The sequence below is a fragment of the Meriones unguiculatus genome, chromosome 6, assembly GCF_030254825.1.
Source record: "Meriones unguiculatus strain TT.TT164.6M chromosome 6, Bangor_MerUng_6.1, whole genome shotgun sequence".
In the NCBI taxonomy this organism is placed as follows: Eukaryota; Metazoa; Chordata; class Mammalia; order Rodentia; family Muridae; genus Meriones; species Meriones unguiculatus.
Window position 1 is genome coordinate 43,342,777 of NC_083354.1, and position 27,735 is coordinate 43,370,511.

Genomic DNA, 27,735 nt, shown 5'->3' on the forward strand with positions numbered 1-27,735 from the left:
TTAATTAGTGCTTAAATTTAAGATTTAAAAAACATCAAGGTTATTGTCTGTGTTTGTATCCTACTTATGGAAAATTTATTATTTTTTATGTCAGGCTATTTCTTAACAGAATTAAGGTGGTTTAAGCATCACCCAAAAACATTAAATTTGGATCTGTTGCACCCCCCCATTTTAAGAACACCTTTGTTTGGGTTCTTGTTTTTCAAAACAGGGTTTCTCTATGTAGCCCTGGCTGTCCTGGAACTCACTCTATAGACCAGGCTAGCCTCCAACTCAGAAAGTTCTGCCTGCCTTTGCTTCCTGGGTGCTGGGATTAAAGATATGTGCCACCACCGCCACCTGGCTTAAGAACAACTTTTTTAAAAAACGATTTACTGATTTTTATATTTATGGCTGTTTTGTCTGTCTGTGTACCTGTCGTCACCCTCATGCAGTGTTTGCGGAGGCCAGGAGAGAGCATGTGAGACTGGAATTACAGCAAGTCATGAGCCACCATGAGGTGCCTGTAATGAGTCATCTCTCCTCCGGAGCATCTTTAAAATTATTTTCTATAGAGTACTTTGTCTTTTATGGATTTATTATTTATTACAATTTATTCAGTTTGTATCCTGGCTGTAGCCCCCGCTCTCGTCTCCCCCCAGTTCCACCCTTCCTCTCTTTTCCTCCTCTCTGCCCCTGCCCTAGTCCCCTGATAGGGGAGGTCCTTTTCCTTATACTATCTGACCCTAGCCTATTTGGTCTCATCAGGACTGGCTGCATCCTCTTCCTCTGTGGCCTGGCAAGGCTGCCACCAGAATATTTTGTCTTTGAACCATTAAACTTACTTAAAATCTTGTTTTCTTGTTGTAGATTATCACCTGCTTTAAAAGTTTATTTCTTTATTTTTGCTTTTTGAGACAAGCTTACTGTGTGTAATAGCTCTGGCTGTCTTGGAACTCATTGAGTTCTGCCTCCCTGTGCTCATATTACTGCCTGGACCTTCTTGCTCTCTCTCGTTTTCTCTTTCTTTCTTAACAAAACTACACTCTATTTCAGGCTGGTCTTGAAACTGAGGTGAGCCTCCTGCCTGAGCCTCCTGATTTTGGGGATTATAGGTATGAGTGTGGGTTTGTAAAGTTTTTGTCTATTTTGTTTTTGTTTTGAGACTGGTTCTTTCTGTGTAGGCCATTATCCTTCTGTGTTCAGCCTCACTTGTAGCCCTGCTGGGCTTGAAACCTACTAAGTAGACCAAATTGGACTCTAACTCACAGAGCTCCTCCTGACTCTGCCTCCTGAATGCTTTGATTTTTGTTCATTTGTTTTTGTTGTTTTTCAAGAGAGGGCCTCTCTTCGTTGTCCTGGCTGTCCTAGAACTTAATATGTAGATCAAGCTGGCTTCACAGAGATCTCCTACCTCTGCCCAACTCATTAACTTCTAAATTTTAAGGTTTTTGACCAGAGGGAGCTAGCGTTCCATTGTTTTGAGTTAGGGTCTCACTATGTAACCCTGGCTGGCCTAGCGCACTTGCTTTGTAGACTAGGCTGGTCTTTTTTTTTTTTTTTTTTTTACTTCTTAATTTATTATATATACAGTGTTCTGCCTACATGTACAGAAGAGGGTACCAGATCCCATTACAGATGGTTGTGAGCTACCAAGTGGTTGCTGGAATTGAACTCAGGACCTCTGGAAGAACAGCCAGTGCTCTTAAGCTCTGAGCCATCTCTCCAGCCCTACTAGGCTAGTCTTGAACTCGCAGAAATAAAAGGCATGGACACTCTTAGCACTACTGATTGATGTTTTATATTAATAGAACTGTTTTTTGGTTAGACTATAAAATATAGATATAAGAACTGTAGTATGGTAGGTTACTGTAGATCTGCTTGACTTAGGTAGTAAGATAATCCTCATGGCAGTATTCAAGGACAGTGCTGGATGTGTTTGGTCATAAAATGCATATTTTCAGTGCCTCAGCGATCATTCCATGAGTGTCTGAGGAAGTGTAAGTAATCCAGGAAACCAGTCAGTAGGACTTGAATGATTTTAAGTATGGGATATATTGTGGTTAATGATAACATTTTAACGTCTGTTACTTTATTCCTTATGAAGAATAATTAAACTTGTTTATGATGAACTACAAATATATAACTAAAACTAATTTTAGTGCTATTGGGAACCAATAGAAGCTTTATTTTCTGAAAAATCAATAATTGTACATTATTCTAATGTTTAGGTTAATGTTTTAAATTTCTATTTATGAAAGGGTTTGCTGCTTCTGGGGGAAAGTGCTTGTTGTGGAAACAAGAGAACCTGAGTTTTAACCCCTAGTACCTACATAAAAAATCAGCATATGTTTGTTAATCCTGTGTTGTTGGGGGTTGAGACTGAAGGGTCCTGGAAGCTCAGTCCAGTTTGTCTAGCTGAGCTGCTGAGCTTCAGGTTCAGTGAGAAGCCCTGTCATAGCAAATGAGGTAGAGAGCCATAGAAAATGCCCAGTGGGGCTGGAGAGATGGCTCAGAAGTTAAGAGCACTGGCTGTTCTTCCAAAGGTCCTGAGTTCAATTCCCAGAAACCACATGGAGGCTCATAACCTTCTATAATGAGATCTGGTGCCCTCTTCTGGCCTGCAGGCAGAAGATGCCATATATAATAAACAAACAAACAAGCAAACAAATAAATATTTTTTTTTTAAAAGAAGATGTCCAATGTCCTTCTCTGGCCTCTTTGTACATGTAGCCATTCAAATGTGCCCCCCATGTACAAATAAGATACATAGGGAATGGTGATAGTATTATAACAGTTCTCCTGAACTTTTGAGTTACCTAGAGTTGATTGTCTTTGAGTTTTACTGTGGTGGTATAGTGTGAGCTCAGAAGGGTCTTATTATAGAATCTGTATGTTTGGGGAGGAGATACTTGAGTTGGTCCTGATAATCTACATGCTTTTGTTGTACTCTATAGCAGTAGATAGCTCTTCAGCCGTTTTTATTTCCTTTCTTACATGCCCTCTCTAGGATCCTCAGGTGTCTCAATCTGTAGTTGAGGCTGTCCTTAAACTTAAAATCCTCCTCCTCAACATTCCAAGTAATGATATTAACAGTTGTATACCACCATGTGTGGATAGCTCCTGATCTTGACCAAAGCCAAAATGTGTAAAATGCTCTAGTGATAAGCCAAGGGAAGATGTTGGATAATATGAAAGACTTGGCAACTCTTATTTATTTTTTGAGTATGTAGATCTGAAAAGTTTATGTTTTACTTGAACGTATATATATCATAGTGTGCCTGATTCCCAAATCGGGCCGGGAGAGGTTGAATTTCAGATCCCCTGAAATTAAAGTATACAGGCTGTGAGCTGTCTTGTGGGTGATGGGAACCAAACCTAGGGCCTCTAGAAGAACAGCAAGTGCTCTTAACCAGTGAACCATCTCTCCTGTCCCAATTATTCTTTTTTGTTGGTGTTTGTTTTTGTTTTTCTAACTATATATATGTATATATATATATTTTTTACTTGTTTAATTTAATATTATTTTATATGTACAGGTATGAGGGTATCAGATTTCTTGGAACTGGAGTTACAGACAGTTGTGAGCTGCCATGTAGGTGCTGGGAATTGAACCCATGTCCTTTGGAAGAGCAGACAGTACTCTTAACCACTGAGCCTTCTCTCCAGCCCCTTTTAACTATATTTTTAAAATATGTTTTATTGCAATAAAAAGTTAGCTTGAGGCATTAGAATCTTGTCTGTCACTTCTTTATCTGGGACATGGTGATAATGCCTAAAGGTCTAAAGGTTACTTTCAGCTTTAAGCTTTTAGATAAATTAGCTTGGTGTAGGTGGCTTAACATACTTTCTGGCATGGTTCATGTTGCCTTCCGTGATGATACTCTTGGATAGTTAAAACTGTACCCAGCTTAGAGTTTTTCTAAGTAGAGCCACAGTAAAATTGGTGGTAGTGCTGCTGCTGTCATGTCTGTCATGATGACAACACAACTAGTTTTCCTTTCTTTTTGGCCTATACTGATTAGATTGAGTAGAATCCATGATGTAGATATAGTAAAATATTTTGAAATGTTGACCATTGTGTGCAGCAATGAGAAAGACACTTCTGAAACTTATAAGAAATTTTACAGTATGAGGCTAAGCATGGCTTATTATAATTCCAGTACTTAGAAAGCAGAGAGAACAGAAAGATTGCTTCACATTCAAGACCAGCCTGGTCTACATAGTGATTTCTAGGCCAGCCAGGATTACATAACCAAGCCCTATCTCAAAAACAAAAGAACAAAACAAAACAACTTAACAAACAGAAAAATTCGTTGATTTTCCCCTGACTCCACATGTGTAGTAATTGTCATGATAACCTTGGAATTTTAAATTCCTTGGCTGAAAAAAAAAATGGAATTTTTGTAGCATGTTACCTTTGTTAGCTTATCTGGTATTGCGGATTTTCCCTGTTGCAGGACTGGGTGAAAGCTTTTTCTGCAGCAGTCATGTTGAAAACCTTGTGTTGACTTACCTCGTGTTCTGAAATGGGAGCGTAAAAGTTTACTCGGACACCTCGTCTTAAAATAGCAAAACTTGCTGTTTTCTGCAGATCTAGGACCTTGTTACAGAACTCTGCCCCCAAAATGTGTTTACAGAAGAATATGCTGTGATTAGAGAAGAATATGCTGGTGTGTAGATTTCAAACTCTCTGGACAATATGAATAACCCTGTCTTTGTTTCTACAGTGGGAGCCAAGAAGAAAGGTTTGCTCCCGGGTGGAACAGGGATTATCCTCCTCCTCCCCTTAAGAGTCATGCTCAAGAGAGACACTCTGGCAACTTTCCTGGCAGAGATTCACTTCCCTTTGATTTCCAGGGCCATTCAGGACCTCCCTTTGCAAATGTAGAGGAGCATTCTTTCAGCTATGGAGCTAGAGATGGACCACATGGTGACTATCAAGGAGGGGAGGGACCTGGACATGATTTCAGAGGGGGAGATTTTTCATCTTCGGATTTCCAGAGCAGAGATTCAGCACAGTTGGACTTCAGGAATAGGGACATACATTCTGGGGATTTTCGGGATAGAGAAGGACCACCTATGGACTACAGGGGTGGAGATGGTACTCCTATGGATTATAGAGGCAGGGAGACACCTCATATGAATTACAGAGACAGGGATTCTCACCCTGTTGACTTCAGAAGTAGAGATGTTCCTCCCTCTGACTTTAGGGGGCGGGGCACTTTTGATTTAGATTTTAGAGGCCGAGATGGATCCCATGCAGATTTTAGGGGAAGAGATTTATCAGATTTGGATTTTAGATCCAGAGATCAGTCTCGTTCTGATTTTAGGAACAGAGATGTATCTGATTTGGACTTCAGGGATAAAGATGGAACACAGGTGGACTTCAGAGGCCGAGGTTCAGCTACTACTGATCTAGACTTTAGGAACAGGGATACACCACATTCGGATTTCAGAGGTAGACACCGTTCTAGGACTTACCAAGATTTTAGGAACAGAGAGGTAGGACCTTGTATGGAGTTTAAAGATAGGGAGATGCCTCCTGTGGATCCAAAGATTTTGGATTACATTCAGCCTTCTACACAAGAAAGAGAACATTCTGGTATGAATATGAACAAGAGAGAAGAATCCACACATGACCATGCAGTAGAAAGGCCTGGTTTTGGTGTTCAGAAGGGGGAATTTGAGCATTCAGAAGCAAGAGAAGGAGAAACACAAAGTGGAACCTTTGAACATGAATCTCCATCAGACTTTCAGAACAGCCAAAGTCCGGTTCAAGACCAAGATAAGCCAAAGCTTTCTGGAGGTGAAAAACAGAGTTCTGATGCTGGTGTGTTTAAAGAAGAAGGTGATTTGGACTTTCTTGGCCGACAAGACACTGATTACAGAAACATTGAATACTGTGATGTGGATCACCGGTTGCCAGGAAGCCAGATTTTTGGTTATGGCCAGAGCAAGTCTTTTCCTCAGGGCAAAATGTCCCGAGATGCCCAACATGACCTTCAGGTATGTTGATGAGGTGGTTCATAATGCATTTCTCAAGGGTGAAGTGTAGAATGCAATATGTTCAGTCCCTAAAGCCTTCTTATACACCATGCAAAAATCAAACTCTGCATTTGAAAGTAGAATATAGGCGGTTTTTTCTTTTTTGTCTATTTTTCTGATTATTACCCAACTCCACCCTTCCTCTTTCCCCTCCTCCCATGCCCTTCCTTCAGTCCACCAACAGGGAAGATCCTTGCCCACTTCTATCTGACCCCAGCCCCCCAGGTCCCATCAGGACTGGCTGCACTGTCCTCCTCCATGGAGAATATAGGAGTGTAAATATAAAAAAAAATCAGATCATGTTTTTGATGTATATTAAGTTATTGTTCTGCTTAGTTATGCTTATTTAAATGTCCTGTAGTAGATTGATTCAAATTATCAATGTTGGGGAGTAGGTCTCAGCTTTTGCAGTCCCTGTGATTTGGGATTTATTTTCTTACTTCAGTTCATTTTGTATTCTCTAAGTGTTTTTACAGTCATGAGGATTTGACGTTAATGTTGCATGTTTCCTCTTCTAGCTAGCTTAGCTTAAATATTCAGTTTATGGAATCTAAGCAAAGGAATCTATTTGCAACTTAATTATGAAAATTTTCTTAAAATAGATTTTATCCATCTCTACTTAGGTTTCTTTTATTTTGTCTTTTTTTTTAAGGCATGGTTTCTCTGTGTAGTCCTGGCTTTCCTGGAACTTACTCTGTAGACCAGGCTAGCCCCAAACTCAGAGATCTACCTGCCTAGGCCTCCCCAAGTGCTGGGATTAAAGGTGTGTGCCACCACCCCCTGGCCTGTTGGCCATCTTGAACTTACTAACCAAATTGTAGGTTTTGAGAATTTTAGAACATGCTTTGTTTATTATTTTATGATGCCCTCAGTAAGCCTTGGTCTTAGTATACTTATAATCCAGTAATATTAGGGAGGGAAATGAGAGAAAATTATAATCTTTCATATCTTTAACATAATGCAAATCACTTTTGATCTTGACTATATTTTATGTTGGGTTTTATTTTACATGCAAAGGTAAATCTGTTTGTGAAATAACTTTACATTTTGAATTCCAGGATCAAGATTATAGGACTGGCCCAAGTGAGGAGAAACCTAACAAGCTTATTAGATTAAGTGGGGTGCCAGAAAATGCCACAAAAGAAGAGGTAAGTTATATGTTCTTTGTCTCTGTCAACTTAAAAGAAAAAGAACACAGATGTGGTGACACAGGCTTATTACTCCAGCACTTGGGAAGTATAGCAGAAGGATTGTCAATTGAGGCTAACCTGGACTTTATTGTGAGATTTTTGCCTCAAAATGAAAAAAAAAACAATACAAAACAAAAAACAACAAAATTTACTCCCCAAAAGTTTAGATTTATGGGAATATATAAAGAAACATACTGTGTAAAGGTAACATTTATTCACCTGAGGTAATTGTTGTCTTGGAGGCTTATTGCCTCCTTCTCCTAACCTAGTCCTAGAAACTAATTAACCTTCCTCTAGAGTACTGTCAAGTGTTGTGATAGATGCCTATAGTTAATACTCAGAAGGCTGAGACAGAGGATCGAGTTTGAGCCCCAGGAAAGGATAGTGGGGTGAGGCAGATAAGAGCAAGTATAATGATATTTACATATGAAACTATCACAACAAAATCTATTATTTTATATGCTAACTAACTAAAAGTAATAATTAAAACCCCTAAACAATTCAATGGCAAATTTGGGCTTGCTAACAGAAGCCAAAGCTGAGCCTGGTATCACAAACTGATAGTCCTGCTATATAGGAAGCCAAGGCAGGATTGTAACTTTAAGGCCAGCCTGGGCTGCAGAATGAACTCAGGACGATATTGGCAGCTTAGTGAGAACCTGTCTCAAAGTAAAAGTACAAGGAGCCGGAGATACAGTGCTTACTTTGTGCATACCTTAAGTTCACCCCCCAAAGAGGCCAGTGGGGGACTAGCTACCCATTTATTTATTTTGATAAATAAATAAACAGGGAGGACTTAGATAGTCTTCAACCTAAATTCCTCAATGTTAACATCTCTAATATTTACAATATCTAAGCCAAGAAGTAACTTTGGAATAACTTATATTTTTTGTTGTCACTTATGTAAGGCTTGTAAAATGACATGATTGGTATCTTCAGACTTTTTTTTTCCAGTTTCTCTTTATTATGTCATTATATTATCCTTAAAACATAATAATCATGATATAATTCACATTTATTTCATCTCTGATTTCTCCTGCTTATTACATTTTAAAAATCAACCTTCTTATAGGTTTAGTAGGAAGAGAAGGAACTATTTTTTAATTTAATTTTCTTTTTATTAATTACAGTTTATTCACTTTGTATCCCAACTGTAGCCTCCTTCATTCCCTCCCAAACCCAGGTATCTTCAGACTTAACAATCATCCTTGAGACTATTACATCAGGAGTGCATGCGCGAAGATCCAGTTGATTTACAGCAGTAAAAACTTGTGCTGAGCCTGCCGGTGGTGGCACACACCTTTAAATTTAGCGCTCAGGAGGTGGAGGCAGGCGGATCTACAGAGTGAGTCCAGGATAGCCAAGCTAAAACATAGAAACTCTGTCTCAAACAAACAAAAACCTGGGAGCAAAGCCAGGTGTAGGGGTACATCTCTTTAGACCCAGCACTCAGGAGGCAGAGCTAATGGGTCTTTGAGTTCCAGGTTAGCCTGATCTACACAGTGAGTTCCAGGATAAGCTATATAGATCCTGTTTCAAAAATAAACAAACAGACTGGGAGTTACCTAGTTGCTCTGTTTCAAAAGATTTTCTGGCAGATTATAACAACTTTTTATAGCTAACTTTGGTTAGTTGGGCATGTTGGGCAGATCGCAACTGCCCATAATTCCAGCTCCAGGGATTCTAACACCTCCTTACTAGCCTGAGGGCATCTGCACTCATGTGCACATACCCACACATAGACACAGGCACACATAACACAGAATTACATTGATTGAGACAGGGCACATGATTACTATTTGAGAGACAGAGACAGAAAGAGAGGAGCCAGGCGTGGTGGTACACACTGTTAGTCCCAGCTGCCAAGAGGCAAAGGCAGGCAGATGTCTGAGTTTGAGGCTAACTTGGTCTACAGTTGAGTTCTAGGACAGCCAGCTTTATACAGAGAAACCCTGAGTCAAAAACCCAGAAGCGGGGGTAGGAAAAAGGGGGTGATGGGAGAATAATTTTGTCATGATAAATTTTCTGGAAAAAAAATAACCAATAACTAGACATTTAGAAGCTGTTGGGAAGTAGAAAAGGTAGAGTCAAGAATTCAAGGTCATCCTTGGATTTGAGGCTAGTCTGGGCTACATGTGTAAAACAAGGGAAGATTTAGAGTGTCACCAGGACTGGGCTGATTTCTTCTCTTAATTTCAAATGTATTTTATTTTCATTCAGCATGTATGTGTGTACATGCATGTATATAGGACAAGTGTTTTCATACCTGGCACATATATGGAGGCCAGAGAACAATGTATAGAAGTTGATTTTCTGATTTTCTTTCTTTTTCTTTGCTTTTTGTTTTTGTTTTGTTTTGTTTTTTTAAGATTTTCTTATTTTATTTATCTATTTTATGCATATTAGTGCTCTAAGAGGGCAGTAGAGGGTGTAGATGGTTGTGAGCCACCATGTGGCTGCTGGGAATTGAACTCAGGACCTCTGGAAGAGCAGACAGTGCTCTTAACCACTGAGCCATTTCTCCAGCCCTTGTTTTGTTTTTTTGAGACAGGGTTTCTCTGTAGCCTTGGCTGTCCTGGACTCACTTTGTAGACCAGGCTGGCCTCAAACTCATAGAGATCCATCTGCCTCTGCCTCCCAAGTCCTGGGATTAAAGGCATGCACCATCATGTCCAGCTTCTCTCTCTCTCTCTCTCTCTGGTCTGTTTTTTTCTTGTTTGGTATGGTCTGTTTTTTGTTGTTATTGTTTGTTTGTTTGTTTCTGTTTTTTGTTTTGTTTTGTTTTGAGACAGTGTTTCTCTCTGTAGCTGTGGTCTGTGAATCTGTGAACCAGGCTGGCATCAAACTTAGAGATTTGCCTGCTTCTGCCTCCTGAGTACTGGAACTAAATGTCCCTACCTGATGAGCCATCTTGCCAGATACAGGATTGGGCCATTTTAGTTTTAGTTCAAACTTGAATGTGGTGAAAGAAAAGGTTGAAGACAGAATAGCTAGATGCAGTTGAAGTTCTATAGCCCTGGACTGGATTAAATTGTACTCAGTAGATCATTTTGTTTTTAGCACAAAGAACTAAGCATTAAAAGGTTATACACGGCAAGTGAAGAGTTGCTTGGAATACACACAGATTTCCAATGTACTCTTTAAAGCTATGCTCTTTTGTCTTTTCTGGAGAGTGCTGGATAAAAATCAAGGCCTTGAATTTGCTAGGCAAGCACTCTACCACTGAACCTTACTGATTAATTTTTTTCCGTTTTTGAGACAGGGTTTCTCTATGTAGCCTTGGGTGTCCTGGACTCACTTTGTAGACCAGGCTGGCCTTGAACTCACATTGATCCGCCTGCCTCTGCCTTTCAGAGCTCTGGGATATTATAAAGGTGTGTGCCACCATGTTCAGCTCTGAGCCTCATTCTTCTTTGGTTTTTGAGACAGAGGTTCTCTGTGTAGCCTTGGCTGTTTGGCTGTCCTGGAACTTACTCTGTAGACCAGGCTGGTGTGAGCCACCACCACCAGCTCTGAGCCTCATTCTTAACCCATCCCTTCTGCCTGTGTATGTCGCATTCAGTTTCTGTTCCTTTGCCTCAGTGGTGTGCCTCTCACTGTTCCCTCTCAACTTAGTGCTTGTGGACCTCTCCATTAGCTGGGATTATAGGTCTGTGTCATTATGCCCAACTTCACTTACACATTTTGAAAGCATAGTGTATGGTTTAATTTTTTTATAAGATAATTATAGCTTTAAATTGTATGGAGTAAAAACCAGTAGGGAAACATAAGAATTAGCATTTAACCATGCTTTGTGTCATTAGTGTAAATGTCATATTTTTGCAGATTCTTAACGCTTTTAAGACTTCTGACGGCATACCTGTAAAGGAGTTGCAGTTGAAGGAGTATAACATAGGTGAGTTTTTTAATGTGCATGTAACCTTGGGTTAGGAAGGGTCTTGGACAGATGTCTACATCATGTGCTACTCAAAAATTTGTTTTTAAGAAATCACAAGTAAGATTTCAAGAAGTTTCCTGTTGGTGCCTCCAAATAACAAGCAGCTTTAGTCTTAACTGTGACTCTTTGTATGGCTGTTTGTCCACACGTGGGCGATGAGGATGCGTGCTCCAGTTCTTCTGAGTGCCTGTGAGATATAAAGTGAGTGTTGCAGCATCTATCCAGAATGTTTTATATGATTAAATTCTTAAACTCGGTACTTATGTTTTTCATGGTGGTAGGATACTTAAATTTGAGCCTAGTGAGATTTAATGAGCTTGCTGTGTATAAAATTCTGTTTCATTGTTTCAAGGTGAAATTTAACAGCTTACCAGAATAATTGTTCAAACTTGTGGCTTCCTGAATATTGTCTTGCTCTAAGAAGAGTCCTGATGCAGCTCAGGTTTCAAAATTTATGAGTAGATCTACAAGAGGTTTCTCTTTGACCTCTATCTGCAGTCTGAAATGCAAAGTATGTTTCTAGTGAGCATACTAGCCTTGGCTGTCCAGGACTCACTTTGTAGACCAGGCTGGCCTCGAGCTCACAGAGATCTGCCTGCCTGTGCCTCCTGTGCTGGAATTAAAGGTGTGTGCCACCATGCACAGATGAGTTTCTTTCTTTTTTTAATAATAGAGTTACAAGTTTCATGTTACTAATAATATATTTGTAGGTTACAAATAAGATGTACTTTAAAAATGCCAGTCAGATCTCATGCTTAAAATATTTGCATAGCCTTGTATCTCATATGAAGAAATCCTCAATTTCTTGTTTTAACTTACAACACATATAAGCTGGTCTGTGGCTGTTTGACCTCATTCTGCACTGTTTTTTAATTTTCTGTTATCTGTAACCAAACTGAGCTAGTCTTCAGTCTTTGACCAACACCAGCTCATTTCTTTGTCAGCTCCTCTAGACTGCTCTCTTTAAATCTCTGCTTATCTTCAAGAGTTTAGTTCTTGGCTTCCTTTTACTCATTTTGAGGCTTTGCTTCACCATCACTTCATAGTTAAATCTTGTTTTTAAGTTCCATTTCTATTTGTTAGAATAGCATATATCACTGCACATGTGTTGTTTTTTATATTTCATTTTTCTCATTAGGAAGTTAGCACTGCCAGTCTGTGGTGGTGCACACCTTTCTTTAACCTCAGCACTGGAAAGTTTCCAGGACAGCTAGAGCTACACAGAGAAACCCTGTCTCGAACTCCCAACCCCTTCCCCACCGCCCCAAAAAAACAATTATAGCACCACAACCACAAAAATCTCATTTGTACCATTGTTCCCCAGTGCTTTACACTTGGCTGGGTTTTTTTGTATGCTAAGACTGCTATGTATATGGAGAATATCTAAGATCTCTTACATGAAAAACATTAAGGAGTATATTTAGGTTCTACACCATACGTAGCTTAAGCATTATATATCTTCTGAAAAATAAGTTTTAAAATAGTCAGATGATATTAGAATTTTTATACTTGTGAAAAGATTATATGTAAGGGACTGGGAGAATGTTTGCCTAAAATGTATGAGACCCTGGGTTCTGTCACAAGCACCACATAAAAGCAGACATCATGGCATATACCTGTAATCCCAGAATTCTCGAGGTAGAGGCAGGAGCACCAGGAGTTGATAGCCTTGAGATCAAGGTCATCTTTGTGTTTAATGTCTGCCTGGGCTACCCGAGAAGATCATTAGTTTAAAAAAAAAAAAAAATCAGTGGATAAAATGAATTGTTATTTTCTTTTGAGATAAGGTTTTATATAGCTCTGGCTGGCCTCAGACTTACAGAGATCCACCTCATAGAGGTTTTCGAAATGCTGGGTTAAGGTAAACACTACCATGCCTGGCCCAAAAGTATGCATATGCACCGCTATCCCTCTGCCCCCATGCACATATTGTGTTTAAGAGGTAGAGACAGGAGGATCAGGAGTTCAAGGTCTGCCTAAGGTATAAGAAGTTCAGAGCTGCGCATGGTGGCTCATGCCTTTAATCCCAGCACTTGGGAGGCAGAGGCAGGTGGAAAAACATAAAACAAAAAAAGTTCAGTATCAATAAAAGTTCAAATATCACACTGTGCCTATTTGATTCCTTGTCTCAAAACCATTATGACAATTGAACTAAGCCAATTGTTTTAGATTGGGTGATGTCCTGCCAGAGTCAGTACTAGGTAGACATTACTTAGAAGGATTTAGAATGGGTAGAGTTTCATTACAAAGCCAGGTATGATGATACATATTTGTAATCCCACCATTGATGAGACCAAGTCATAGAATTGCAAGTTCCAGGTCTGTGTGGGCCTATATAATAAAACTTTGTCCCTCTATTTATCCCCCCCCCAAAAAAAACAACCTTAAAAACCATCTTTGTTGAAATTTTGCAAAAAGCAAAACAAAAACCTCGTTATTTAAGGTATTTTTAGATTTTGAAATTACAAATAAGGGATCATTACTTTTCAATTGGTGTTTGCAAACATAGTTTCCTCAATTTTATATTACATTATCTTTTTATATTCCTGGAAAAGTGTCAGAAGTAAAATGTCTTTTGATGGGAGTATGCTACACACAATTGGAATATTATTCAGCAGTAGAAATGAAGATGCTTATGCACATGACAACAAGAAATTGTATTGATGGAAAGAAACTAGTCAACATTATATTTATATAAATCTCTATAGAAAGGAATGAGCTACTAAAATACACTGAAATGTGGATGAACCTTGAAAACATGAAAAGCAGTCAGACACGACCAACTACATATTTTTCCTTTTTTTTTTTTTTTTCCAAGACAGGGTTTCTCTGTATAACCTTGGCTGTCCTAGACTTGCTTTGTAGACCAGGCTGGCTTCAAACTCACAGAGTTCTGCCTGTCTCTGCCTCCCAGAGTGCTGGGATCACAGCCATGTGCCACTGCTGCATGACTATATTTTTATGGATATCTATAATAGGTCTAACCACAGAAATACAAAATTGGGGATGAGAAGTGGCTGCTTAATCCATATGGATTTTCTTTTTAAGGTGGTAAAAATGTTTTAGAACTAGATAGCATTGATAGTCGTATAATACTGTAAGTATACTGAATTATATACTTTAAAAATATTATTTATTTGTATATGTATGTGTGCCTGTGGGTTTTTGTCAACCATATGAGTATAGGTGCTGGTGGAGGTTAAAAAAGGGCATTGCGGGGGTTGGGAATTTAGCTCAGTGGTAGAGCACTTGCCTAGTAAGCGCAAGGCCCTGGGTTTGGTCCTCATCTCTGGAAAAAAAAAACAAAAAGGCGGGGGGTATTGGATCCTCTGGAATTGAAATTACAGGTTGCTAGGATTCTCCATGTGGGTACTAGGAACTGAACCCAGGTCCTCTGCAAAAATCAATGAACACTTTTAGCCCATGAGCAATTTTTCTAGACCTATACTTTTTTTTGGACAATGTCTCATGTATTTTGGGCTACCCTCATTATATGTATAACAAAGAGTGACCTTGAACTTGGCTTCTACCTCCTAGTTGCTAGAATTATGGGTGTCCACCACCATGCCTGGTTTGTGCAGTGCAACAATTAACCCAGCATATTGTGTATGTTAGGCAAGCATCTGAGCATCTGTCAACTGAACTATGTTGCCAATTTTTTTTTGGGGGGGTGGGGTGTGTTGGTGGTGGTGGTGGACAGGGTCCTGTCAAATAGCTTTGGCTGGCTGTAACTTGCTTTGTAGACCAGGCTGACCTCAAACTGATCTACCTACTTCTGCCTCCAGGGTGCTGGAGTTAAAGGCTTTTGCCACCAGGCCCAGTCCAAAGCATACAGATTTTTAGAAAATGGGTATCTAGATTACATATCTTCTGAACAGTTTATTTATTTATTGTCTATGTTTTTTTCTGCATGTAAGCCTGCATGCCAGAAGAGGGCACCAGATCTTTATATATGGTTGGGAGCTACCATGTGGTTGCCAGGAATTGAACTCAGGACATCAGGAAAACCAGCTAGTATTCTTAAATTCTGAGCTATCTCTTCTGCCCCCTCTGCTAGCTTTTTTTTTTTTTTGACAGAGTTTTTTTTTTTTTTTTGTGTGTGTGTGTGTGTGTGTGTGTGTAGTGTTGGCTATCCTAGACTCACTTCAAAGATGAGGCTAGCCTCAAACTCAGAGATCCGCCTGCCTCTGCCTCCCAGAGTGCGGGGATTACAGTCATGAGCCGTTGCGCCTGCCCCTGTTAGCTTTTTAAACTTTATTTTTACATAAATATGGGTATTTTGCCTGCTTATATGTACTTGCACCACATGTGTGCATTGCCTAGATCTCAGGGGATCAGATCCCCTGAGACTGGAGTCACAGACAGTTGTCATCTGCCACATGGCTGCTAGGAATTAAACCCAGGTCCTCCTCAAGAGCAAAAGGTACTCTTAACTACTGAGCCATCTCCAGACTCAGAAGGGCCTTCTTGCCACATCATTCCATAGCAGAATATAGAGGGCAAGAGGAGACAAGAGACATAATGATGTGTAATTCACCCTATAATATCCCAAGGTAACTAACCTATTCACAAAATAACAGAATTAATTCATTCATAAGGGAAGAACCCTTAAAAGCTCTGAATTTCTGTTTCTCACTTTTATTACTTGGGTGAGTAAATTTCTCACCTGAACTTCAGACAGCATATTCAAACAATACAAGTCACTTAAAGGCAATAGGATTGAAAAATAATGATTGTCTAAGCAAATGCTAAAGTTACTATTTACAGAAATCAGTAAATATTTGTTTTATCCACTAAGCTTTAAGGGGTTAAAATAAAAGAAGTCAGTATTGTTCAGGGGTCTCATAGGAAATGATTAGGAAAGAAGTAGAGAAAAGCGGATCCATCCTGAGTGCTGGGGTTATCAGGGTATACTCCCACACCTTCTGCTGCTGCTCTGTTCTTCCTCCTCCACCTCTTCCTCTTTTTGAGACTGGGTCTCATAAAGCTTTGGCTGTCCTGGAATTTGCTATGTAGCCTACCTGCCTCTGCCTCCTAAGTGCTGGGCATGGAAGTCTGAGACAGGAAGATTGCTGCAAGTTTAAATCAGCCTGGGCTACACAGCAAGGTTCTGTCTGGAAGAAAACTAAATAATCAAAAAAGGAGTTGTCATTGCTACTTTACATACTAGATAACCAAGGTCCAGAGACATTGGCTGGACTGTGATCACGTGAGTCAGCTGTAATGTATGTCTATGTTCACAACTGTGAAAGTTTCTTATGTTTCTCTGTGTTACTCAAGTGATGAAACTCATTGCAGTTGATGTGGCTTTGAGTGAGCACCATCCTGTGCCAGATGCTGTTCTGGGATTGGGAGGACACAAGAATGAAAAGACAACTTTAGTCTCTATGTGGTAGGTTAGTTGTTTGGTGTCAGTTTGCAACAGGTGCTTTTCTCCTGTTTTGATCCTTCTTGAATTACTATATCATTCCTCCTGAAATGAAGTGTGTTCTTGCCTTGGGAAAAACAGATACATAAAGTTTTGTTTTTCTGGTTGGTTGTTTTGTGCACAGGTGTTTGAGGATACGTAGGTGGTACAAGGTAGAATGAGAATATGATTTGAATGAGATCACTATCTTTTTAAAAGAATACCGGCTCTCCTTTGACTTAATTAGAATCTTAAGATAAGAAGCTTTTTTCTTCTTGTCTTCACTCTTTCATTAGATTATGCTCTCTAAGGTAGGACAACTCCATTGTGTTCACACAGTACCGTATTTGCTGCTAGTGTAATGAAAATAAATTGAATAAAACATTTTCTAATGGTTATTTCCCTGGACCCAGAAAGCTACAAGAGTCATCATCATCAAGATAAAGTGACCCCTGGGACTAAATTTAGATTTCTAAATGAAAACCAGTGGGCTGTAGTAAAGCTTATTTACCACCTATAATCTCAGCAGTAGGTAGATTAAAACAGGATGGTTATTGGGGGCTTGAAGTCATTTTGGGCCACATAGTGAGTTCAAGGCTAGTCTACAAAGCCTGCATAATAAGATCTTGTCTCAAAAAATTGAAAAAAGGAAAACTGAACTTTTTTTCCTTTATTTTATTATTTTATTTTTTGCATGGTGCAGAGAAACAAACTCAAGGTCTCCTACATGCTAGGTAGTGTTCTACCACTAACACACATCCCTAACCCTTTATTTTCTTTAAAAACAATTGGTACAGATGGAAACTAAAACTAAAACCACATGTACTTTGAGAAACCTGACAAGTAGTCTTGTATATGTTTTCCTTATTTCATCTGTTCTGCTATAGACCAGCAATCCTTATATGCATAATTGAAGGGAAGCAATTTAGAAATGCTCATAAAATGTCAAAGTGATAAGTCCCGATGTAGACCAATTCCATTCTTCATAGTTGGTAGTTTGACATATAAGTTAAGAGATTTTCTTAATTTTAATAAAACAACTTCCTATACTTTTTGTTGTATTATTGGCATTGATAGGAATCCAGATATCTGAATCTGTTCTGTTTTGGGTTTTGCTAAAATCTCTTCCCTTTTTGATCTATTACTTTCTTTTAAAAACTGGTATTTCCAACGAAATAAAAATAGGGAAGTAGAACCTTTAGAACCAAGTTCTCTAAATTTCTATCAGTCTTTTCTTTTCGTAGTTACTAACCTTTTTTCCTCCCCTTACCTGCCTCCCTGACAGGGATTCTCTGTGTAGCTTTGGCTATCCTGTCTCTCTCTGTAGACCAGGCTGGCCTCAAACTCACAGAGATCCATCTGCCTCTGCCTCCTGAGTGCTGGAATTAAAGGCATGTACCACCACCACCCAGCTGTCTTTCTGTCTCCCTCCTCTGTCTTCCTTTCTCCCTCCCTCCCTCCCCCTCTTCTTCTCCCCATCCCTTTCTCTCTGATTTTTTAAGACAGAATTTCTCTGTGTAGCCCTTGAACTCGCTTTGTAGAACAGCTAGCCTCTAACTGAGAGATCCACATGCCTCTGCCTCCTGAGTGCTAGGATTAAAGGCATCCTGGCTCTATCAGTGTTTTCATGTGCATTTTACATTCATAATACTTTGGAGAAAGGGTTTTATTTAAATCAGATTTTAATAAAATAAACATTGACTCCTACAATCTCGATGTCTTTAAAATCCTGGAGAGGTGGCTCATTGGTTAAGTGTGCTTGCATGCCTTTAATCCCAGCACTGTGGAGGCAGCTGGAGTTAACATGGTAAAATCTGCCTCAAAAAAAGTAGTTGTGCACTTCAAGAAGACCCCAGTTGATTTCCCAGCACCCATGTTGGGCACTTCATTACTGCTTGTCACTCAGCTACAGTGGATCTGATGCCTCCTTCCACGGGTACACATAAATACGCATACATACACATGGGTTGGGGCTGGGATAAAATAAAAATCCTAATCCCCTTTTACATCTTTTAGCTGGCATATCTATTCTGGGATTGTTGAGAGTCAACTAGTAGTCTTTTACCTAGGAAATTCATCTGGGCTCATTTTAATTGAACTTTTCTAGATCAGTTTGAAGGTAGGGCTACCTGCCTCATTTGGCTGAACAAAATTTTTGTTATAAAAGGTAAACTAACAATTGACTTAAATAATCTAGGATACTGTTTGTTGGCATTGTGAAATCAAGCCTTGCATGGACGGAGACCAAAAGATAGTTTTGGGGTTGGGTTGGATATTACTTATCAGGTCTTTATTTACTGTACATTATCTCTCCTTAACTATCTAATTAATTTTCTTAAATACTTTTTTGTAACTAAATGATTAATGAAGAGGGAGAAGATTTGAAATTTTACACTTGTTTGTGTGCACATATAACAAAGAGACACAGAGATGTGTCACAGGGCTTGTGTGGAGGTCAGAGGACAGCTTGGGGGAATTGGTTCTCTCCTTCCACTTTCCATTTGATTCCTGGGGTTCAAATTCAGGTCATCAGGCTTGGTTGTAGTATTATTACCTTTTGAGCCATCTTGCTAGTCAAGGTTTAAAAGTGTTATCTTTTTAGATTTTCTTTCCCTTGTTCTGTTCTTATCCTTCTTAGCTGCCTGAAAAAGAAAGAAAGAAAGAAAGAAAGAAAAAAAATAAATAAATAAAAGAAATGAAAAGAAAGAAAGCCTAAGGAATATTTATATTTATAGAAGGTTTATGTATTTAGGTTAGAAAATGGAATCAGGTGTGTTTTTAATAGTCATATAAGACTCCTTAGCCTACCAAGATATCTTCCCAGAAAAACCAACATTTAATAAAAAGGTCATAAAATAGACATTTTGTTACTTTCCTTGTTAAAAATCTGTTTGTGGAATTATTAACAGTATTTACCATCTTGAATCCAAGTAATTCTGGATGCAGTATTCATTGTTGGATATCCGAATGTTACTTCTCTAGGTAAAATGTCTTTTGTGACTACTAGAACTTTTCCTGTGACTTATCAAATTACCATAATTGTAAAATTTGGAACACAAGAAAAATCCCAGGTTATTCCAGTATAGCAATACAATCATTTTAATTGTTTTCTATACAGTTGTATTGCATTAATTTATTTTTAGGTTTTTGTATAATTACCTGTGGTTGCTTGAATCCTGCCTCCCTCCCCTGTATTCCATATCCTATTTTCCTTTTCACTGAGTCATCATGGAGATGGGGATGAGACTTGGCTATGGCTTCATCTGGTTTCTGATCCCAAGTTTCTCTGAGTGTGAGCATTTACTATGCTGGCTGTGCTTCTGTAATTTATTTAAAGTGATATATTTTTCATACATTATGGCCCTTAAATGCAAGCCAACTTCTTCATCTGGTGTCAACCAAAGGAAAACTGATCTGTTGCAACGCTGGAGGAAAAACTGGCAATGTTGGATTTACCTATATTGGTATGTTGTTCTTCACCTTGGGTGCTCCAAGTATAATTTTGACAGTTGCATGGTTTTTATCTCATATGCTGATTTTTGTCTTTAACTTCTGAGTTAGATTCAGCTTGTATTTAATTCCAGTCTTTTTTTTTTCTGTGCAAATTTACATAATTATCCATAAGGACATATTCATTTTAAGGCTTTTATATGCTATATGTTTCCATATTGCTATATAATTTTTATAGCCATCTTTTAGAATAAGAATGTCTAGTTTTTATCTTTTCAGAAGAATTGTGGAAGCCAATAGAGTCATTTATTGAGAGAATACTTTCTAACTTGCTTATGTAGGCCCACTCACAATGATTCTGCTATAAGTATTAAAACAGGAGTGACTGTTGTGCTGCTAATTTCAGCATTTCTTAGCTATACAAAGGGTTCATTTGTCCTCATGTGGGACTCATCCTGTATGGGGCTGAATAAATTTGAACTAAGATTATATATTTAAATCAATCTAGAATCTTGTTAAATAGTAAAAGCCTTGGGCTTAGAGACACACGCCTGTGGTCCTAGTTATTTAAGGCTGAGGCAGGGGAATAGCAGGTTTAAGCAGCTTGGGCTACAGGGTGAGGTTTAAGGTTCGCCTAGAGAGCCAGGTGTGATGGGGCACTCCTGTAATCCCAGCACTGGGGAAAGCAGAGGAAGGAGAATCTCTGTTAGTTAGAGGCTGGTCTACAAAGCAAGTCCAGGACAGCCAAGGCTACACAGAAAAACCCTGTCTCGAAAAACCAAAACCAAAACCAAACAAAACCTCCCAAAACAAACAAACAAAAACCCCAAATGGTCCTACCTGAAATATACATATAGGCAACACTAAATGGATTCAGAAGGTTGTAGTTATAGGTTTATATGCTTATATATGTAACAGTAACAAAGAAAAAGTGGCCCTGAATTTGAGAAGAAATGTGGATATGGGCATGGGAGAGGTTTAAGGAAAGAGAGCGGTGGAGGAAATGAAGTGATTGTATTTTAATTTAGAAAAAAAAAATTTGAGTAACAAGACGGGCTGGTGAAGGTGCTTGCCACCAAGCCTGACAACCTGAATGCCATATCTAAGACCCATATCCTAAGGAAAGAGAATGATTCTCAAAAGTTGATCTATTAGCTGGATGGTGGTGGAGCATGCATTTATTCCCAGCACTTAGGAAGCAGGAGCAGGTAGAGCTCGTGAGTTTGAGGCTAGCTTAGTCTACAGAGTAAGTTCCAGGACAGACAGGGCTACACTGAGAAATCCTGTCTTGAAAAACAACAAAACCAAAGTTTATTTGTAATCTCCACATGCATACAAACACACACACAGACATACACAGACACACACCCTATAGTTTTTTTTTTACCTTCCTTTTTTTTTTTCCAAAGGTTTATTTGTTTATTATTTATACAGTTTTTCTGCCTGCATGCTAGAACAGAGTACCAGATCTCATTATAAGTGGTTTTGAGCCACCATGTGGTTGCTGGGAGTTGAACTCAGGATGTTTGGAAGAACAGTCAGTGCTCTTAACCTCTAAGCCATCTCTCCAGCCCCTTATAGTTTTATTTTTTTTTTAAGTACACAGAAGACTAAGATTAGATGTTTGGTGATTAATGGAATATCCATTTGAATCTGAATTGCTTGGGTGTAAAAGGCTTAGTACTGGTATTAAAATCAAGGTGTCTTTGAGCAAATTACTTAGCCATTCTTTGTTTCCCCATGAGTAAAATAAATTTAATAATATATACCTCTGTAGTCGTCTTGGGGGATTAAAGTAGTATATGCAAAAGGATTTTGTAATAGAACCTTGTTTATAACAGGTACTATATAAATACTTAGTATTATTGTCTTCTGGCAATTTCTGAAAATCTTTTCAATGCAACAATGAAGTTTGAATGCAGAGAATGTTTGGGATTAAGATTGGGTACCTTAAACACTATATAATTAAACTTTATGTATGTGTTCTTTTGATAGCTAAACTTTAATGAAGAAGAAACTTGAATGGTAGGCTTGTAAATGATGTTGTTGTAAAGTTAATGTGTACAGATGTTCATTGTGTCTCCTATAGACTGTATATTTTTCTTCCCAGTGACTGTACTATCAAACCTGCTTATTCCTCAACAAAGTATGAGTTGTCATGAATCATCTTTTTCTTCATGGTTTTTACGCCTTTAACCATAGGAAGGAAACTTAGGGCTTTGCTATCTGGTTTTAGTTGTCTATGTTATTTTCACTTTGGCTGCTGTGAAGAGAGTTTTGTTTTCCATACTCTTGGGAACTCCTTTGATAGTGTTTTTAGTGGTAACCAAAGCATTCAAGAAAACATTTGATCCGTGGCTTTCCTTTCTGGTTGTAGACATGCTTTTGAGTTTTTGCATTAGAAATCTGGCGATAAAAGGTATCTATGTTCCTTTGTGTTCTTCTTTGGTGCTTTCAAAGAATATTTAGAACCATTTAAAAATGCAGAATATCTTTTATATATATATATATATATATATGTATCAGGCTGAGTTGGTTTAGAAAGCTCCACTTGAAAGGAACTGGGTAACAAAAAAAGAATTTATAGTTAATAGGTTGTATACAAATATGTATTCCAAAGAATTTTTGTCTCTTCAAAGATTAACTAATAAGAGGAAACTAATTTTTGTGATTAGTTTAAGCAAATTGGGGTTGGCTAAACTGTGAAATTAGGATAGACAATTTTATCTCTAGATATGTGTGGTGGTGCACATCTTTATTCTCAGCGCTCTGGGACAGACAGAGGTAGGTGGATTTCTATAACTTCAGTGCTAGCCTTGTCTACCTAGTAAGTTCCAGGCTAGCCGGAGTTCCATTGTGAGACTTTTCTCTTTAAAAACAACAACAACAACAACAACAAACCCTCAACCAAACAATGAGTTGACACATTGATTTAATCCAGCACTCTGGAGGCAGAGTGAGTTCAAAGCCAGTCTAGTCAACAGAGCAAGTTCCTGGACAGCCAGGGCTATATAGAGAAACCAGCACTATTTCAGGTGTAGGGGACAGGACGGGGCACACGACTCTGTTATCTCTCAGTCTAAGGGAGTGTTGAGGTTTGTAGAAGCTTTTGTTTCTTCTTTCTGGTCATTTCCTAAACTCAAAGCAAGGATATACATCATTGTATAATGTTTTATAGTTAAAACAGTTATCAAGTCTAAAATCAAAGTTATAATTATCATAAAATGTTTTAGACCTTTTAGTTCATGTAACAAGGGATCCAACCCATTTCACCAAATTTGGTATGTTTTTTAAAGTTTATTTCTGTTTTTTTTTTTTTTTAAAGAATTTTTAAAATTTATTACCTTATGTGTATGAATTTGCCTGCATATATGTCTGTGTGCCATGTATGCATCTGGTGCCTACTGAGGTCAGAAGAGGTCATTGGATCTTGTGAAATTACAGAACGGTGTGAGATACCATGTGGGTACTCGGAACCCAACCTTAGCCTTTGGGGAAATAAAATTATGCCCTAACTACTGAGCCAACTCTCCAACTCTTATTTTTGAGACAGTCTTAACTGTTTAGTCTAGTCTTTGAATTGCACTTTTCTTCATGTCAGCTTCCTGAGAGTTAAAATGGATAGGCATGTACCACCAGGCCAACTTCTCTTTATACTTTTGCCTCTTGTTGCTAGCAAATTTTGAATCCAGAAACTTATAAACTTATATACCACTGAATTAGACTCTAGCCAAGTTACTTTTTTAAAAATGCTTTTTCAAGACCCTTTCTTTCTTTCTTTCTTTCTTTCTTTCTTTCTTTCTTTCTTTCTTTCTCTCTCTCTTTCTTTTCATTCATTTATTTATTATATATTCAGTGTTCTGCTTGTGTGTATGCCTGCACACCAGAAGAGGGTACCAGATCTCATTATAGATGGTTGTGAGCCACAGTGTGGTTGCTGGGAATTGAACTTGGAACCTTTGGAAGAGCAGTCAGTGCTCTTAACCTCAGCCATGTCACTAGCTCTCAAGACAGTTTCTTTGAGCCCTAGAACTTACCCTGTAAACTGCGGCTTTTAATACCTTAATGAGTATCAGTTTCTTTTTGTTATATATACTTTATGTTTAAGATTCACATAGGTTTTATGTTGTGTTCTTTCCCTCTGTTTTATTTTTATCCGATTAAACCATATCTATTTTTTTCTGTTCCATTTGCATAGTGTAAGTTCTAAAGGTGAGTTTCTTTATCCGGTGAGGAAATGAAGGAAGCATGGTGGCACATTGCAATAAGTGTACTTTTGTAGTAATATGGTAGCAGTATAAAGACTATGAGACAGATTAATAAGTAAGAGTTTAGTAGCCTGTAAATCCCATGACTTCCTCGTTTCATGGGTCATTTAGAGCCTTAGGCCTGTGCTATAGATAATACCTTTTCAGTATTAAGGTGAAAGATATTTTATGATGATACCTAGAGTTATTGAACATACATAGATTACTAACAACTGCAGTCTTTCCCTCTGCTTGCTCTACCATCAGCTTTTTGCATGTAAGCACAATTTTGGATCCAGCTATTCATATTTATGATTTTATATCTTCCTCCTTTCATAAAAAATTTAGCTGGTTTATGACTTGCATTTGAAACTGGGGGAGGGAGGGTGATGATGGTGGTGGTAATGGTTGTGCTGTGGTGGTGGTGATGGCTGAAATGGTCTATTCCCTGTCTACTGGAAGCCTATTGCAGTATCCAAATACAACAATTGCATCATTCAGTCAGTACTTCTTTGAAGGTGGCTTCTGCTTGAAGAATGGTGACTCTTAGCACAGCTTTGGAATAATTGCTTCTCTTCCTTGTCTCTGGATATATGTTTATTTTTTTTTCAGATACTTTCCAGTTCTTGTTGGTTGTTTTCCCAGAAGATTCAGCCTGTCATTACATGTTTTGGGTCCCCACATGAACTTTCTGTGAAATTACTAAATTCTGGGGGACCCTTTCCTGATCAGCAGTGATAAAGAAAGCAAAGAATCTTCTTAGTTAATAGAAAAAAAGTTATTTGGAATGAATCTCAAAGTTCAGAAACACCCAGACCTTTCCTTCAGTACTTTTTTCTGTTTGTGGAAGCACTTTTGCCTAGTGTAGAGGAGGGGGGGATAGATGGGAGGGCTTGTGTTTAAGGGGCTCAGAACAGGGGATATAAGTTTGTCTTTTATGTTTGCAAGGCACTAACACCACTCCCGTCTGTATTTAAATGCTGTCCCCAGGTTACGACTATGGCTATGTCTGCGTGGAATTTTCACTCTTGGAAGATGCCATCGGATGCATGGAGGCCAACCAGGTTGCTTTATACTTCGGTCAAATGATGCGGAAAGGATATATATATATATATTATATATGGGGAGGGAGGGTTTCAAATAATTTGCACTTTGGAAAGGTACAAGAAATCTTTATCTTTGAAACATACAGTCCTTCCAAAAACCTGTTGTGCAAAGAAACTTTTTCAAAGCTGAGAAAATTTACTTAGAATAGCTAATGGACAGAGTACATTTTAGAAACTAGGTTCCAGTTCCAGTTTGACTGGGTTCTAGAGACTGTACGTGGAAATATGACAGATCTGGAGCGTTTCCGTCTGCAGTGTGATAAAGATGTGTAGGCTCCTGATGCAAATGATCCTCAATTATCTAGGCTCTCAAGGATCTAAATCGCACAGGAATTCCGGGACAGTCAGTGGTCATACACAGACTTAGGGTGAAGACCACTAATTGGTGATCTCTGTGGCTCTCAGGTTCTGCCTACATGTGTTATATTTGAAAGAATGCCATTGAGGAAAAAGGAGGAATGGATAGTTTGTGTCTGTCTCATTCATTCTTGTTCTTTGCTGGTTAGAGTCTTGTGTTCAGGTTGTTGGTTTATTATAGTCAGAGCTGGAGAGTTTTGAGTCTGCACTTAATGTTTGAACTTTCAAGACTTACTCAACTTTCCACCTAGAATTGTCATCTGTGTCATATTTCCCCCCTTGGGAAAATCAATTTGCTTTGTCTCAGGTCCTCCATCTTGAGATGGGAAAGCAGTTTATGGATGTAGTTTGACTTATATATCTATACACGTATACAAAGATCCATCTGCCTCTGCCTCCTGAATGATGAAATCAAAGGCCTGCCACTACCATGTCCAGTTTTGCTCTTTACTTCTTTGTGGGGAGGGGTTTTTCCTTATTGGAAAGGAGGTAGTATTGTGGGTTGTGTATTTTTTTAAGCCATAATCTCATTCTGTAACCTAAACTGGCCTAGAATTAACTGTGTAGCCCAGGCTATATTTGAACTTGTGACAGACAGTCCTCCTGTTTCAGCTTCTAAGTGCTGAGATTATAATTATGAACTACTACTGCCTTAATTTGGTTTTTATTGCTGTGACAAAGCATCATGACTAAAGAATAACTTCAGGATGAAAGGGTTTATTTTAGATTACAGTTCATACTTCATCATGAAGTTTAAAATAGGGCAAGAATTGAAGGCAAGAACCTAGAAAGTAGGAACTAAAGTGGCTTGTTGCCCATGACTTGCTCAGCCTGCTTTCTTATATTATCTAGGACCAGTTACCCAGGTGTGGTATCACCTTTAGTGAGCTGGCCCTCTCAAATCAATCATTTAATAATAATAATAATAATAATAATAATAATAATATATAGGCTAGTCTTATGAAGGGATTTTTTTTTCTTCTTTCCTAGGTTTGTGTTAAGGTACAAAAACCTAGAAGTAGAAGAATTATTTACTCTCTAGTCATCAAAGAATAACTAGATGAGGACATTTATTGCCTGTCTATCACTAAATCATTTAATAAGTATTGATTATCAGAAATTATTAAAATAAATACTTATTTTGGAGAGAATAATGAAAATTCTATATTGTTTTATCCTGACAGTCTCTGAAAACAAGACACTTATTTAATTCATAAGCAATATGTTTTTTTGTTTTTTTTTTTTTTTTTTTCCAATGCAGTTTATTCAGGAACATGCAATATGTTTTTAACAATTGTTTACCATTGTCTCACCAAGAGTAGTTGAAATATAAATGTGAAGACCATGGCAGATCTCTTTTGTCCTGTTCTTTCCTAAGAGTGCCATTGCTTTTTTTTTTTAAATCAGTGTTTGTTTTTGTTTTTAAAAGACAAGTTCATGCAATACAGAACAGGTTGACCTGGAACTGTCAGAGATCCATTTGTCTCTGCCTTCTGAATGCCAGAATTAAAGCCCTGTGCCATCATGCCCAGTTTATCAGTGCTATTTTTAATCTTAAGAGTCTCAACATTGAGTGGAGATATAGCTCAGTAATTGTTGGCCTGGCAAGCACAGGGCCCTAGTTTCAATTTCTAGCACTCAAAAAGGGCATGGGGAATAATAATTGAAAGATAAAATATTATCCTTTAATCACCTCTTTTGTATTAAAACAAAAAAATCTGTCTATAAAGTATATTCCCTGAAAGGATGTTGTCAAATAGAACTAGTTCATCATTCTTTACAGATAGCACTTGTTCATAGGTAAGTGTTCTGTTGGACCTGTATCTGGAAAAATGTTCATTTGTGCTAACACCATTCAAGAAAAGGTGGCTTAAGAATGTCCTCTGTACCCTCCTCAACCATTTCTCTCAAAAGGTCTAGGCTTCTCAGATCCCTAGTGATTGGGCTACCAGAACAAAGTAGAGACAGAGCCATTACTTCTCTACCTTTGAAACAGTATTGAGAGGTGTGAAGG

At 38.3% G+C, this 27,735-nt stretch overlaps 1 protein-coding gene across 5 annotated transcripts in view; it reads left to right on the plus strand.

Annotated features, from left to right (window-relative positions):
• Positions 1 to 27,735, plus strand: part of Rbm6 (RNA binding motif protein 6) — a 90,694-nt gene that overhangs the window by 18,520 nt on the left and 44,439 nt on the right. For 3 of the 5 annotated variants that reach the window (XM_021662398.2, XM_021662384.2, XM_060385301.1), the window contains 4 exons: positions 4,710 to 5,988; positions 7,086 to 7,175; positions 11,043 to 11,112; positions 25,249 to 25,322. The exons of 1 other annotated variant lie outside the window; for it this stretch is intronic. In XM_021662398.2, the coding sequence (XP_021518073.1) occupies positions 4,710 to 5,988; positions 7,086 to 7,175; positions 11,043 to 11,112; positions 25,249 to 25,322 (1,513 nt within the window). Of the gene's footprint in view, positions 1 to 4,709; positions 5,989 to 7,085; positions 7,176 to 11,042; positions 11,113 to 25,248; positions 25,323 to 27,735 lie in introns of those variants that run through there. One more of the 5 variants, XM_021662441.2, reaches the window with a different exon arrangement.